The 15,959-nt window shown below is 40.2% G+C and overlaps 2 protein-coding genes across 2 annotated transcripts in view; both read left to right on the forward strand.

Moving 5' to 3' along the window:
- The first annotated feature begins 232 nt into the window (after positions 1-232).
- tnni1a (troponin I type 1a (skeletal, slow)) lies at positions 233-4,068 on the forward strand. Its single transcript, XM_083894665.1, has 5 exons — positions 233-271; positions 351-482; positions 1,216-1,305; positions 1,401-1,577; positions 3,751-4,068. Exons 1-5 carry the CDS (start codon positions 263-265, stop codon positions 3,853-3,855), a joined length of 513 nt encoding a protein of 170 aa, XP_083750791.1. The 5' UTR covers positions 233-262; the 3' UTR covers positions 3,856-4,068.
- A 3,865-nt stretch (positions 4,069-7,933) lies between these two features.
- lad1 (ladinin) overlaps positions 7,934-15,959 on the forward strand; it is a gene marked incomplete at both ends in the record, with an annotated part of 10,544 nt that continues 2,518 nt past the window's right edge. Inside the window, 6 exons of the mRNA XM_083894975.1 lie at positions 7,934-7,971; positions 8,351-8,551; positions 10,059-10,329; positions 12,643-12,785; positions 14,164-14,335; positions 15,205-15,297. Of these exons, the coding sequence (XP_083751101.1) occupies positions 7,934-7,971; positions 8,351-8,551; positions 10,059-10,329; positions 12,643-12,785; positions 14,164-14,335; positions 15,205-15,297 (918 nt within the window). The remainder of the gene's footprint in view (positions 7,972-8,350; positions 8,552-10,058; positions 10,330-12,642; positions 12,786-14,163; positions 14,336-15,204; positions 15,298-15,959) is intronic.

Consider the following 15,959-nt stretch of genomic DNA (forward strand, 5'->3'; position numbering starts at 1 on the left):
GTCACGTCAGGACGTCCAAATGAAGGATTTTAAACACAAAATCATGCATTTAAATGAATGAATGAAGGCAGCAGAGCATCAAAAACCTCCTCTGTTACAATGACAAAATCGTTGATTTTCTCTATGGACTTTGGTGCAGGAGAGTGAGCAATCTTTTCTATTTTAAGAATTATTATTATAGATCTGAGTGTATTTTTAAGTTGATAATCTGCTGCTTTTTCCCCCCCAGAGGAAACCAAAGATCTCAGCTTCCAGGAAGCTGATGCTGAAGGTGAGTTTCCTGCAACACCCACGTTCAGCCACAAGGGTGCAGCAGACCCTGTCAGAGTCATGTTTTTTTAACCCTGCAGAGTCTGATGGTGGCGAAGGCCAAAGAGGAGCTGGAGCAGGAGAGTCTGGAGAAGGAGGAGGAGAAACACCAGTATCTGGCAGAGAGAGCTCCGCCCCTCAACACCAGCGGCCTGAGCCTCGCACAGCTGCAGGTGAACGCCTGCGTCGCATGTTCACGCAAGAAAATCTACGTCGGATTAGGACCGCGATGTTTTAAGAACACGTTTCACAACCTTTATCTCACCACTCACTCTCCCTGCACCAAACCCCACAGAGAAAACCATCGTTTTTAACATCACAGAGACACAGGAGTTCACAGGAGTTGTTGATCCACTGCTGCCTCCATCACCAACTTCAAATGTCTTATTTTGTCAATTCGGCATCTGAAATTCTTCGTTCAGATTGACCGCAGTGACACAAAGTGACCACACGAGGCAGCAGTGGACCAGCAGCTCCTGTGTCCCCGTGAGCCCTGATTTTCTCAATTTCTCTATTTGGTGCAAAAACCTGTTTTCCAGCCCTGGTGTTTCACACACTTTTTGCTCTGGGGCTCCACCTGCAGACATTTTATTGTACTGCAGTTAGTAGTTCTTTATAGATGTCATTCATGAAGTGTATTTACTGTGTATTTTACAGTGTTTTTACAGTTTCCCCCCCCCCCCACAGTTTATTTACCGTGTATTTACCGTGTATTTACCGTGTATTTACCGTGTATTTACAATTATGTTGATTTACAAAGTGGAAATGCTGGTCCTCATTTTGTCAGCACTACCTGGTCCTCAATATGCAGCAAGTACAAGAATGTGTGTGTGTGTGTGTGTGTGTGTGTGTGTGTGTGTGTGTGTGTGTGTGTGTGTGTGTGTGTGTGTGTGTGTGTGTGTGTAGGATCTGTGCAGAGAGCTTCACGCCAAAATCGACGTGGTGGACGAGGAGCGCTACGACATCGAGGCCAAAGTGATGCTGAACAAACGCGAGGCGAGTACAGGAAGTTAAAGGCCGACGTACGTCCCCACACAGTGGACGGAGGTCGCGCTGTGTCTCTTACGTTGTCTCGTCTCGTCTCGGCTCAGATCAAAGACCTGAACATCAAGGTGCTGGACCTCAGAGGGAAGTTCAAGAGGCCAAACCTGCGGCGCGTTCGCGTGTCGGCCGACGCCATCCTGCGCTCGCTGCTGGGCTCTAAACACAAGGTGTCCATGGACCTGAGGGCAAACCTGAAGTCTGTGAAGAAAGAGGACACAGAGAAGGTGAGTGTGACACTGTCCTCGTCTCCTCGTCTCCTCATGTCCTTGTGTCCTCATGTCCTCGTCTCCTCGTGTCCTTGTGTCCTCATGTCCTCGTGTCCTTATGTCCTCATGTCATTGTGTCCTTGTGTCCTCATGTCATTGTGTCCTCATGTCATTGTGTCCTCATGTCATTGTGTCCTCGTGTCCCTGTGTCCTCATGTCCTCGTGTCTTCATGTCCTTGTGGCTTCATGTCCTCGTGTCCTCATGTCCTCGTGTCCTTCTGTCTTCATGTCCTCGTGTCTTCATGTCCTTGTGTCCTCATGTCCTTGTGTCCTCATGTCCTCGTGTCCTTGTGTCTTCATGTCCTTGTGTCTTCATGTCCTCGTGTCCTTGTGTCCTTGTGTCTTCATGTCCTCGTGTCCTTGTGTCCCTGTTTCCTCGTGTCCTTGTGTCCTCATGTCCTCATGTCCTTGTGCCCTTGTGTCCCTGTGTCCTTGTGTCCTCATGTCCTCGTGTCTTCATGTCCTCGTGTCCTTGTGTCCTTTTGTCCCTGTGTCCTCATGTCCTCATGTCCTCGTGTCCTTGTGTCTTCATGTCCTTGTGTCTTCATGTCCTCGTGTCCTTGTGTCTTCATGTCCTTGTGGCTTCATGTCCTCGTGTCCTCATGTCCTCGTGTCCTTCTGTCTTCATGTCCTCGTGTCTTCATGTCCTTGTGTCCTCATGTCCTCATGTCCTCATGTCCTCGTGTCCTTGTGTCCTTGTGTCCTTGTGTCCTTGTGTCTTCATGTCCTTGTGTCCTCGTGTCTTCGTGTCCTTGTGTCCCTGTGTCCTCGTGTCCTTGTGTCCTCATGTCCTCGTGCCCTTGTGTCCCTGTGTCCTTGTGTTCTCATGTCTTCATGTCCTTGTGTCTTCATGTCCTTGTGTCTTCATGTCCTCGTGTCTTCATGTCCTCGTGTCCTCGTGTCCTCATGTCCTACATCAGCAGAAAATTTGTAAACTTATGAAAAAAAGTTGTAATATTAGGTTAATAATGTCAACATTTTACAGGAAACAAAGTTCTTTAAAATGACAGAATACATTTGTTATATTACACAAACAATTGTCCTATTTTGAGAGAGAATAAAGTTCTTATATTACGACGTTATTTTACGGAAAAGTCAAAAAAGTCGTAACAAAACAAAATATGTTGATTTTGATAGTTTTTTGTCCTCATTTTTACGGACAAATTTGTTTTTGTCGTCATTTTACGGAAATTAATTCACAATATTGAGCTTAAACATTTGAAATATTACCGTAAAAAGTTGTTTCATGAAACCCTACGGCAACAAACAAAAAAAAGTCGTAAACCGATGAAAATTGAGTGGCAATATTACGTTAATAAAGTCAGAACATGACGTTATACGACGTAATAAATTTGAAATGTTAGATGAAAACGATCGTCATATAATATGGGGAAAAAAAGTTGTACGAAAAAGTCAAAAAAGTCGTAATGTTACGCAAAAAAAGTCACTGAATGACGAAATTAAAGTCGTAATATTGATATATTACTCACTGTAAAGCGCAGTTAGCATTAAGTAATGATTATGTCTTTCTATGCTTGTGGGGACCAACCCCTGGAAAAACACCATTTTGTGGGGACATTATGGTGTGTGTGTGTGTTTTGTGTGTTTTGTGTGTGTGTGTGTGTGTGTGTGTGTGTGTGTGTGTGTGTGTGTGTGTGTGTGTGTGTGTGTGTGTGTGTGTGTGTGTGTGTGTGTGTGTGTGTGTGTGTGTGTGTGTGTGTGTGTGTGTGTGTGTGTGTGTGTGTAGGAGGTACAGTACAATAAAACAATGACTCCATTGTACAGTTAAAGGAGAAGCTTTTGTGAGCGGTCCCGGTCATTGGTTGGTGTGTGTGTGTGTGTGTGTGTGTGCTAATTTAGAAGTGTAAACCTGTCAAACTGGTGCGGTTAAACCCTTTAGTCCCTGTAGATTACCAGGTGAAAACATTTGTCTCCAAAGCTTAAGTCTCATTTATTCTCTGTCACTCAACAAAAGCGTAAAGTGATAGTTCAGGTTTTTTTTTTTTGGTTGTTGTTGTCGTTGTCGTGTTTCCATCCAGTCGAGTCCGGAAACTGAAGCTAATGTAAACCGCTCACTCTCCCACACCTCGCGTCTTCTTCTTCTTCTTCTTCTTCTTCCGATTCTTTGCAGAAGCGTCCGGTCGAAGACAGCGACTGGAGGAAGAACGTGGAGGCCATGTCGGGGATGGAGGGAAGGAAGAAGATGTTTGACGCTGCTAAAGGTTCCGCTCAGTGAACCACATCAGACGTTTCCTGTCTTCCGTTTGCTGTTTATCCATCAGGTGTTAATCTTACATATATGTGGTGTTTATTGATCTGATGAAGTGACTTTGGCTTCTCAAAGGCTCAGAAATGTCTCGTTCTGAGTGTTTTAAGAGAGCAGATGATGAACTTTCATCAAAATACGGCTGCGTTTACTCCCAAAACTCACTGAATAATAAACAAATTCAACCCGATTTCTTTGACCTTTGTTTTCCGTGCGTAAGATTAGCTAATGAGCTAATTAGCTAGTTAATCATGTCAGAGATTAGCGTTGCACAATTTAGGCCATGGTTAGCATGTTATTATAATGTAATGTGTTTATTCTGATAAACTTTCTTTGGGATGTTGTGATTTAATCTAAAGACTCAACAAATAATAAACAAATTCAATTTATGGCATACATATAAATATTTTTATATTATTTTACGAAAAAGTCCAAAAAGTCGTAACAAAACAAAATGTTGATTTTTTTCACATTTTCAAAAAACAATTTTTTGTCATAATTTTAGCTAATAAAATTGCAATATTGAGCGAAAACAGTCAAAATATTACCGAAAAACGTTGTTTCGCGGCGCTATATCACTAGAACAGTCGGAAAATGCGTAAACTTATGGGAAAAAAAAGTTGTATTACGTTAATAAAGTCAAAATTTGACGAGAAACAAAGTAGTTAGACGACATTATACGTTATTTTCCGAAAAAATCGCAACAAAACAAAATGATGTTGATTTTTTTTCAGATTAGCACAATTGCACAATTAATGCCAAATATATATTAGCAGCTGATTATAATATATGATATCATATATATGTATATATATGATATGATATATAATGTGTATTCTGATTGTCTTCAAAAAATTGGAGTAACTGTAGAAAAACGAGGACATCGTCTGCGTAGAAAAGAACAATAAAGATTAAAATGAGCTAATAAATAAATCAGAGCGAATCGTTGTTTTGTTGAAGCCGTTAGCTTCATTGATGCTAACCCTTCTGGCATTTTCGAATAGATTTCCATATCGTTAGCCTAGCATAGCATAACCGCCTAAGTAATTTGTTCATCCGTTACAATATCAATAAAAAATACCAATGTCCTTGCTAAAAAAAAAAAAAATTTAACATTCATATATGACTTCGGCAACTTTGCTATAAGACTAACGATATGGTGCAGGAGAGTGGCCCCCTGCTGGACATTGACAAGAACACAGGTATCAGACACTTTAGCATTGTCTTCAATCTCCAGACCAGAGGACCACGCCCATTTGTGTGTCAACGCTATGGATTCTGACCATGCTAGCAGTAGCAGTAGCAGTAGCAGTAGCAGTAGCCTAGCTATTATTTTCATCATCGATTCAGGCGTTTTGGATACATTTATTCGGGTTTTTTTGGTCGAGAAAATGTTACAAATATTAATCAAACTTCAGAAATGTTGATGTTCACAAACAGAGTCTGTGGGAAGAAGAAGAACAAACGTCAGTAATGAGCCAGTGTCACGCTGATATCTGTCCTCCTGTGTCGCTTTATTGCACTTTGATTTGCATGTTAATAAAATAACATTATCATCATCATCACGTCGTCAAAGAGAGTTCAACACTGACACGAGCAGAAGAAACGATGCAGTAAAACTGATGTTTAAACTGCAGCTGAAACTCATGATTATGAGTCAAATATGGAAGAATGACGATGTTCTCAAATGTACACAAACTAAAATGATTAAATACATAAAGCAGGTCATCAAAAAACTAAAAATATACAAACTTTTAGACGCAAATATAAGGTTTACTGACATATTTTATATATATATACACATATATATATATTTGACTTATTTTTTTTATTTTTTAATATTTATATCAATATTTAAAGGCTTTTTCCCTGGTTCAGTGTTGTCTGTACCACAGTTGCTGCAACATTATTGATTAATCTGTTAATCTGGATTAATTGATAAATTGTTTGGTCAATAAAATGTCAGAAAAGGTTGATAAAAATATTTAATCTTCAATATTATAATATTTATATGTATATATACACATATATATACATATATACACATATGCATATATATGTACATATAAATATCCACACACATATATACATATATATGTACACATATATGTATATATGTACATATATGTATATATGTACACATATATGTACACATACATAAATATATACACATATATATGTACATATACATAAATATATACACATATATGTACATATAAATACAAATATACACATATTTATGTACATATACATAAATATATACATATGTACATATATACATACACATATATGTACTTACATATACACATATGTACATACACATATATGTACATATATATATACATCTACATACATATACACACACATACACATTATTATATATGTACACAAGATTATTTAATCAACCCCTTAAAAAACGTCTTGTTTTGTCCACAAACAGAAATTATATAAGTTATATTTACTATGTTCCGTGAAGAAAAGAAACCAGAATATATTCAAATTTAAGAAGCTAAAAAGCTGAAAAAGGAAACTTTATTGAAACAAACAAAGTGGACGATTAAATTATTCATAGATGAATGGATTAGTTGTTGCAGCTTCAGATGAAGCGAACGCCACAGACACAACATGAGAGATTATTTGGTGAAGGAGTGAGTGTCATTAGATTAAGTCAACATCATAAAATATGAAAACACAGGCGATCACATGACACCATCGGCCTCACGTTTGCACTTTTCTAACAGGTTCTGTGTGTGTGTGTGTGTGTGTGTGTGTGTGTGTGTGTGTGTGGGTCATAGTCCTCCATCCTGGACGAGGAGGGGGCGTGGCCTCTCACACCACACTGAAGCAAACGCACAGTAAATAAACACGAGTGCAGCCGAGCGTCAAACTCTTAAAAACTCTGTCACACACTTTACAGTTTGACTTTAATCCGTAAGAAACTTCAAAAGTGAAAAAGTAAATAATTGTTTGACAAGAAGCTTCATTTTCAGAGTGAATTTAATAAACTGTGAATGAGTGAAACACTGAGGTTGAGCTGCTGTGTTTGTGAGTGCACACTTTATCAATGTCGACTGTTTAAGTGACTTTATAATACACTATTGCAAATGTGCCTAATGTTTTTGAGAAGAAAGTCGGCTCACTGTCAAAGTGCATCAGGGCAAATGGAGAATTTCCTGAACTTCAAAAATTCATAAAAATTATTCCTTAAGAGGTTTGCAAATATTTTCAACAGATCCTTGTTCAGGGTGATGTCGACTTTTATGATGGTAAATTTCAAGTAATTCCGAGATACTTTTTGTTTTTTTGAAGAATCTCAGCTCACTGTCAAAGTGCATCAGGGCGAATGGATCGTTTCCTGAATTTCAAAAATTCAGGAAAATTATCCCTTAAGAGATTTGCAAATATTTTCAAAGGATCCTTGTTCAGGGCGATGCCGACTATTATGATGGTAAATTTAATTGTCTTCGTGAAAACAATGATTTTTTTTTACGGCCACACAAGACTATTACGGTCAAGTTGAACGAATCGATTCATCGAGAAATCGATCGTCACATTCGTGGATTATGAAAATAACGGTAATTTTAAACTAATAATAGTAAAGTTCCAAACAAAAAAAATACTAATTCTTTAACTGAATAGTTTTTATTTGGTGCTTAAAAAAAAAATCACTTTTTTATGATTGTTATTTTTAAAACAACACCAAAAATCAATCTTGGCGTTATATACTTTTATTTTGAAAACAGGATGTGGGTCAGGCTGTTGCTGTGGGGTCGACCGTAAAGATCGGAGCAAAGGCGTGTGCTCGTCAACAAAAGAGTTGAACAACTGCCACCATACAAGGACAGTGTCTCTCTCTCTCTCTCTCACCTGTGTGGTCATGTGACTCCGCCCCCTCACCAGGGTAAAGGTGGACTTTTTCTTCTTCTTCTTCTTTGTGCCACAGTCGGTGCAGATTAACAGAGAGAGCTGCGTCTGTGAGCAGAAAACAAACTTTAAAAACCTTATATTTATTATTATATATTATTATATATTCCTATTTTCAGTCAACATGTCCATCAGCAGGAAGAACTGGTCTGCTCTGTCCAGGTAAGATTATCACATTACTGCTGATATCTTGATTTTATCTTGTTGTTTTTCTACTTAAATGACGTTTTATTAGCGCATAAATGTCATTTTTAACATTTTTAACAGTTTTTTAATGAGCCGGTTTCACACAAAGCTGCTTTTGTGATATTATCTCCACACTAACATGTCATCTGTGACCTACTTCATTTGTTTTATGACATCATTCTTTGTTAAATGTACCGGTTTAATCCGGTTCCTGCACCAGCAGAGACGTAATCTCAGTTTTAATCTCATTTTTCCCCGACGCTACTTTTCGAATAGTTTAATTCAGAGTTGTGCGAGAGGAGTTTTTGTGATCCTCAAAAAAACCTTCGCTTTCATTTTCGCGTCCTCGCCTCAGTTTGGCGCGACAGTGGACGATGGAGGACGAGGAGGAGGTGGAGAGGGAGGAGAGGAGGAGGAGGCGGGGCAAGAGCTCCAGCAGCGCCGCTGAACCGGATGCGGCGACGGACGCGGCCACTGGGGGCATCGCGCCCCTCGGCGGGGACACGCGCACCGGCAGGAGCCCCGCGGCGTCCGAGACGTCCCAGGGCCTCAGCAGGTCAGCGTTGATCTATTTTAACTCGTATCATATCATCAGTGGTTCTCAAACACTGGGTCGGGACCCACAGATGGGACGGGGGGAGGTGTTTTTCAGGTCCCCAAAGAAATTTGCTTTGTTTTAATTTTTAACGATTGCAAAATAATGAGCCGTTATCTGTATCCACTGAGAGAATGACTGCCAAATAGTGAGCTGTTCCACACATTCACTAACAGACTGACTGCCAAATAATGAACTGTTATGCACATCTACCAAAACACTGGCTGCCAAATAGTGAGCTGTTCTTTAAACGAAGCAACATATTGTCTGTCAAATTTTTCTATACATCCACCAAGAGACTGACTGCTAAATAGTGAGCTGTTCCACACATTCACCAACAGACTGACTGCCAAATAGTAAGCCGTCGTTTAAATCCAGCAATAGACTTGACTGCCATATAATGAGCTATTTGCTGCATTGTCAAACAAACTGACTGTCAAATAATGAACTGTTATCGACATCTGCCAAAAGACTGGCTGCCAAATAGTGAGCTGTTCTTTCATACGGTCCATCAATTTTTTCTATACATCCACCAAGACACTGACTGCTAAATAGTGAGCTGTTCCCACACATTCACCAACAGACTGACTGCCAAATAATGAACTGTTATCGACATCATCATCTACCAAAACACTGGCTGCTAAATAGTGAGCTGTTCCACACATTCACTAACAGACTGACTGCCAAATAGTAAGCTGTTGTTTAAATCCAGCAATAGACTTGACTGCCATATAATGAGCTATTCTCTGCATTCAGTAACTGCTGTGCTGTTTTATTAGTGTAGGAGGTTTGTTCATTATTTTGATAAATGATTCATGTTTTGATTATTTTACTAAGTGATCGGGACCTTGGGGTTTGGTGTGGGAGAGTGAGCGGTTTACAATCCTCAGTTTTCCTGTTGGAAAAGTCTGTCTAATGTTGACAAAGATATTGTAGCTGTGCCTCCGTGTGTCAGGTTGGGTTTCAGAGCACTGTGACTTCGTGTTATATTACATTTTTATCATATTTGAGATATGATAATATAATATATAATATGTCTGCTTCTGTGACAAATGTTATCTTATTAAAGTGTCATAGAGAAAAATTATCCGTTTCCGTGAAGAAAAACTGTAAGCGTTTATACATTTGTTAGCGCGTTAGCTCGTTCCCTTACATAACCAGGCCACAGGGAAATAACTCTGCTTCTTTGATGGTTTTTCAGAGAGAGATTTTATGATCACACGTTTGCCCGCCGGGATCAGATCGTCTGTTTACAAACCCGACACCACAGAGAAGTTTGACGAGCTGTCAGAAAACCCGAGCAGCTGAGTCCCTGGAGCTCAGGGTTAGCGTTCAAAGAGAGAAAGAAACTGAGGCGTCTTTCATGACGAGAAACCCGATCATTGTCAGCGCTGACGGCTTCTTTCACCTCCCTCCAAAAGAAAAAAATCATAATATCCATCATATCTGTGTGTGTGTGTGTGTCCAGTGAGGAGCAAATGCAGCTGGACTTCGTGGAGATGCTACGAGTCCGCGATGAAAAGCGAAGGCAGAGACACGTGGAGACGCTGAGGCGACAGAAGCAGGAGGAGGAGGAGGAAACAGGAAGTGGAACAGTAGGAGGCGTGGCCAGGAACGTGGAGGAGGAGGACTGCGTGTTTCCACCTGTGAGGACCGCGAACAAACCGCCGCCGCCGTCGCCACAGAAAACGCCTGCCGCACGCAACGGCGACGCCGTCAATGACGTCACAGACAGACAGGTAAGACGAATTTTGGACACATTTTTTTCCCCCAAATTTGACAAATTATTTTTCGTCCAAAATTTGACAAAAACATTTTGTCCAAAATTCAAAAGGGTAAAACAAAACAAAAAAGGTCCAAAATGCAGGGGGAAAAAATTGATTTTTTTTTTTAATTGGTCCAAAATTTGACCTTTTTTTTCAAAATTTGACCTTTTTTTGTTCAAAATTTTACTATTTTTCGTGCAAAATTTCACAATTTGTTTTCGTCCACAATTTGACAAAAAAGTATTTTTTTTAAATTAGGTCCACATTTTGACTCTTTTTTTGGCCAAAATTTGGGGGAAAAATTGGTCTAAAATTAGAGAAAAAAAAAACTATTTGACTATTGACTATTTTTTGACAATTTGTTTTCATCCGAAATTTAACAAAAAAGTAAAAAAGAAAATTTGGTCCAAATTTTTACTATTTGTTTTCCTTTTTTTTGTTCAAAATTTGAAAACATTTTTGACTTTTTTTTGTCCAAAAGTTTTTAGCGAGAGAAGAGAAACAACAGCCATCTGCCAAGACAGGTTGTGGTGAAAGGATAGACTTTGGGACAGAGGAGAGGAAAGGAGGTGATAAAGTAATAATAATAATAGCCTTGAAACTGGATCTGGATCCTGCAGCCAGACAGAGAGAAACAGTTGTGTAAACTAAATACTAAAAAATAACTTAAAAACATGGATTTTATTCTCTGAATGTAACAAACAGAGTGAAAGATATCGAGATAAAAAGAAAAGGCTGAATGAATCAAATATTTTTATCTTTTATAACTCAACTACTATCGAACGACAACATTACCTAAATTCTTTTGTCGATAAAGAGCTGCTGGTCCACTGCTGCCTCGTGTGGTCACTTTGTGTCACTGAGGTCAATTTGAATAAACGGAGTTCAATGACTGAACTCACAGAAAAAAAACATTTGACGTTAGCGACGGAGGCATCAGTGGATCAGCGACTCCTGAGAGCTGTGACGTAAAATAGACGATTTTATCTCCGGACTTTGGAACGAGAGAGTGAGTGAGAAACTTCCGTTTCCTGTTGACTAAAAGGCTGATTTACAGAGTTTATCTCAGGTCACTCTTATAACTGTGACCCTGTGTGTTAATCATTTTCTACGTTTTACTTTCTTTCTTTCACTGAGTTCAATCTGAACGAAGGATTTCAAACATGGAAAACACAAAATGAAAGATTTGAACTTGGTGAAATAATGAGCCATTCTATTCATCCACCAACAGACGGCCTGCCAAATAATGAGCTATTCTACTCATCCACCAACCGATGGTCTGCCAAATAATGAGCTATTCGATAAATCCACCAACCGACTGCATGCCAAATAATGAGATGCTGTAAATATTCTCAAACAAACTCATTACCAAATTGTGAGCGGTTATCTACAGCAACCAACAGACGGACTGCCACATAATGAACTATTCTATAAATCCACCAACAGACTGACTGCCAAATAATGAGCTATTCTACTCATCCACCAACAAACGGCTTGCCAAATAATGAGCTATTTCGATAAATCCACCAACAGACTGCCTGCCAAATAATGAGCTATTCTATTCATCCACCAACATACTCTCTGGCAAATAATGAGATGCTCTAAATATTTTCAAACAAACTTACTGCCAAATTGTGAACGTTATCTACAGTCACCAACAGACAGACTGCCAAATAATGAGCTATTCTATAAATCCACCAACAGACTGACTGCCAAATAATGAGCTATTCTATAAATCCACCAAAACACTACCTGCCAAATAATGAGATGCTCTAAATATTCTCAAACAAAACTCTGTGTCACTGAGGTCAATCTGAACGAAGGATTTCAAACATAGAAAATACAAAATGAAAGATTTGAACTTGGTGACGGAGGTTCAACGACTCCTGTGTGCTGTGGTTTAAAATTGATGATTTTTTTCTATGGGGTTTGGTGTGGGAGAGTGAGCGGTTTTACAAACTTCCATTTCCTGTTGAGAAAAAAGGCCGATTTGCAGTGAAAATATATTGTGTAAACTAAAATCAGTCGTATAAATGAACCTGTGAACCATGAGGCCACTGTTCCTTTAATTATCTCCGCTCATTTTACTGGAGCTCCAACTACATGTAAATCCTGAGTTAAAGTTTGATAAGGTGTGTTTGAGTTCATAATTCAAACGTTATCTTTTATTACTCTGTGGGGACTGAACAGTGCAGCGTTGTGTAAGTCTGGGTGTGTCTCGTCTCTACAGTGTGTGCTCGCTCTTTGTCAGCGTCGACTTTATGTTTTATGTTTCCCTGTCGGCAGGAAAACACTGAGTCGCGGAGGAAAGAGTCTGATCCCAGACCAGAGTCCAGACCAGAGTCCAGACCAGAGTCCAGACCAGAGTCCAGACCAGAGTCCAGACCAGAGTCCAGCATAGAACCCAGAGCGGCTCGCAAGTTTGTCAGGTTCAACTTTCAATCAAAATATTCACCAACAGTCTGACTGCCAAAAAGTGAGCGGTTCTTTATATCAAGCAACCACTGCCTGCAAAATAATGAGCTGTTATCTGTATCTACCAAGAGAATGACTGCCAAATAGTGAGCTGTATCCACACATTCACCAACAGACTGCCTGCCAAATAGTGAGCTTTTCTAAACATCTGTCAACAGAGTGACTGCCAAATAGGGAACTGTTCTAGACATTCACCAACAGACTGACTGCCAAAAACTGAGCTGTTATCCGTATCCACCAAGATAATGACTGCAAAATAGTGAGCTGTTCCCACACATTCACTAACAGACTGACTGCCAAATAGTAAGCCGTTGTCTAAATCCAGCAATAGACTTGACTGCCAAATAATTAACTATTATCAACATCTACCAAAACACTAGCTGCCAAATAGTGAACTGTTCTTTAAATGAAGCAACATACTGTCCATCAAATTTTTCTATACATCCACCCAGAGAGTGACTGCTAAATAGTGAGCTGTTCCACACATTCACCAACAGACTGACAGCTAAATAGTAAGCTATTGTTCAAATCCAGCAATAGGCTTGGCTGCCATATAATGAGCTATTCTCTGCATTCTGAAACAAAGTGATTGCCAAATAATGAACCTTTATCAACATCTACCAAAACACTGGCTGCCAAATAGTGAGCTGTTCTTTAAATGGAGCAACATACTGTCCGTCAAATTTTTCTAAACATCCACCGAGAGAATGACTGCTAAATAGTGAGCTGTTCCACACAATCACCAACACACTGACTGCCAAATAGTAAGCTATTGTTTAAATCCAGCAATAGGCTTGACTGCCATATAATGAGCTATTGTCGACATTCTCAAACAAACTGACTGCCAAATAGTGCGCTCTTATCTATATTCACCAATGGACTGACTGCCAAATAATTAGCTATTCTATAAATCCAGCAACAAACTGACGACCAAATAATGAACTGTTATCGACCTCTACCAAAAAACTGGCTGCCAAATAGTGAGCTGTTCTTTAAATGAAGCAACAGACTGTCGGTCAAGTGACTGACTGCTAAATAGTGAGCTGTTCCTTAAATCCACCAAAACAGACTGAACACTTAAAGAGAGGTTGCTTGACAGGCTTCAAACTTGTCAGGTGACTTATTATGGTGTGTGTGTGTGTGTGTGTGTGTGTGTGTGTGTGTGTGTGTGTGTGTGTGTGTGTGTGTGTGTGTGTGTGTGTGTGTGTTACATTACAGCGCTCATGTGAACAGAGTTCAGTGTTTACTCTGCAAACACCAGACGCTGCTGACGCTGAGTCCATTTCAGTCCACGTCTTCACTTATTCATGGACTCACTGCTGTCTCTTTCAGCTCCGTGTCCATCTCACTGGACAAGAGTCCGTCCACCAGTGGACGCTCCACTCCCATGAGCCCTCGCTCCCCGACCGCCCCCATGTCGCCACGGGAACGCCGCTCCTCGCCCTGTCAGAGTCCGCCTCCTGAAGGAGCTCAGAGCCCGGTTCAGAACGGACACACACAAGAGGTCAGACAACGTCTCATCACTAACTGAACTTAGTGCTAAACTTAACCAGTTCCTCAGAAATGAAGTTCTGTCTCATTAGAACCAGGTTTTGGTCTCTATGAGGACGACTGGTCCTGACAAGGAAATACAAGAACACACACAGAGTCCGATGACATCATGGACAATAACATCCCCAAGGTTTTGTTTGTAAAAGCACAACAGCACCCTCTAGTGTTTGACCAGTGAACTCTGTCTTCTTTGACAGTTTTGACAAGCAGAGGCATAAGTGGCAGAGGTTCCAAAACTAGGGGTTTGGGATCCTCAAATGGGTCATGTGACACAGAGAGTGGGTCCTGACATGATTTCAAGGGCTCTCAAGTCTCTGGATTCTGGAGACTGACTGCCAAATAGTAAGCCGTTGTCTAAATCCAGCAATAGACTTGACTGCTATATAATGAGCTGTTATCAACATCTACCAAAACACTGGCTGCCAAATAGTGAACTGTTCTTTAAATGAAGCAACGGACTGTGCGTCACATTTTTTTCTATACATCCACCAAGAGACTGACTGCTAAATAGTGAGCTGTTCCACACGTTCACCAACAGACTGACTGCTACATAGTAAGCTGTTGTTTAAATCCAGCAATAGATTAGACTGCCATATAATGAACTATTTCCGACCTCAACCAAAACACTGGCTGCCAAATAGTGAGCTGTTGTTTAAATGAAGCAACAGACTGTGCATCAAATTTTTGGGACCCTCAAGTGGGTCCTGACATGATTTCAAGGGCTCTCAAGTCTCTGGATTTTGAGAATTTTGAGACCTGGACCCAGATTTCAGGCTCCGCCTCCTCCATCATGTCATGACATGTATTAAACTTTGTCCTCAGACCGACCAAAACGTCTCTTTGCCCAACGGCGGCGCTGAACAGACGAGCAGACCGGGTCTGGTACGACAGAGCTCCAGAACTGTGTCGTTCAGGGTGAATAACACACTCACACGCACTCATTAATGAACACACACACAATGCCAAATAATGAGCAGTTCTAAAAATCCATCAACAGACTGCCTGCAAAATAATGAGCTGCTCTAAAAGGTCAAACAAACCAAACTGTGAGCCGTTATCAACATCCACCAACGGATTGACTGCCACATAATGAGCTGTTCTATATATATTTGCCAACAGGCTGACCGTCACTTAAGCGATTCTATTCATCCACCAACAGACGGCCTGCCAAATAATGAGCTATTCTATTCATCCACCAACAGATGGCCTGCCAAATAATTAGCTATTCTACTCATCCACCAACCGATGGCCTGCCAAATAATGAGCTATTTCGATTAAATCCACCAACAGACTGCCTGCCAAATAATGAGATGCTGTAAATATTCTCAAACAAACCCGTTGCCAAATTGTGAGCTGTTATCTACAGCAACCAACAGACGGACTGTCACATAATGAACTATTCTATAAATCCACCAACAGAGTGACTGCCAAATAATGAACTATTCTATAAGTCCACCACAGACTGACTGCCTAATAATGAGCTATTCTATTCATCCACCAACATACTGCCTGCCAAATAAGGAGATGCTCTAAATATTCTCAAACAAACTCACTGCCAAATTGTGAGCCGTTATCTA

Source organism: Microchirus variegatus (genome assembly GCF_963457635.1).
Source record: "Microchirus variegatus genome assembly, chromosome: 9".
NCBI classification, from domain to species: domain Eukaryota; kingdom Metazoa; phylum Chordata; class Actinopteri; order Pleuronectiformes; family Soleidae; genus Microchirus; species Microchirus variegatus.

What these genes read in the sequence shown, in the direction of transcription:
- tnni1a (XM_083894665.1), top strand. An exon ending in TGAGCCTCGCACAGCTGCAG is followed by an intron (nt 483 to 1,215) that starts GTGAACGCCTGC and finishes GTGTGTGTGTAG; the next exon opens with GATCTGTGCAGAGAGCTTCA. An exon ending in TGATGCTGAACAAACGCGAG is followed by an intron (nt 1,306 to 1,400) that starts GCGAGTACAGGA and finishes GTCTCGGCTCAG; the next exon opens with ATCAAAGACCTGAACATCAA.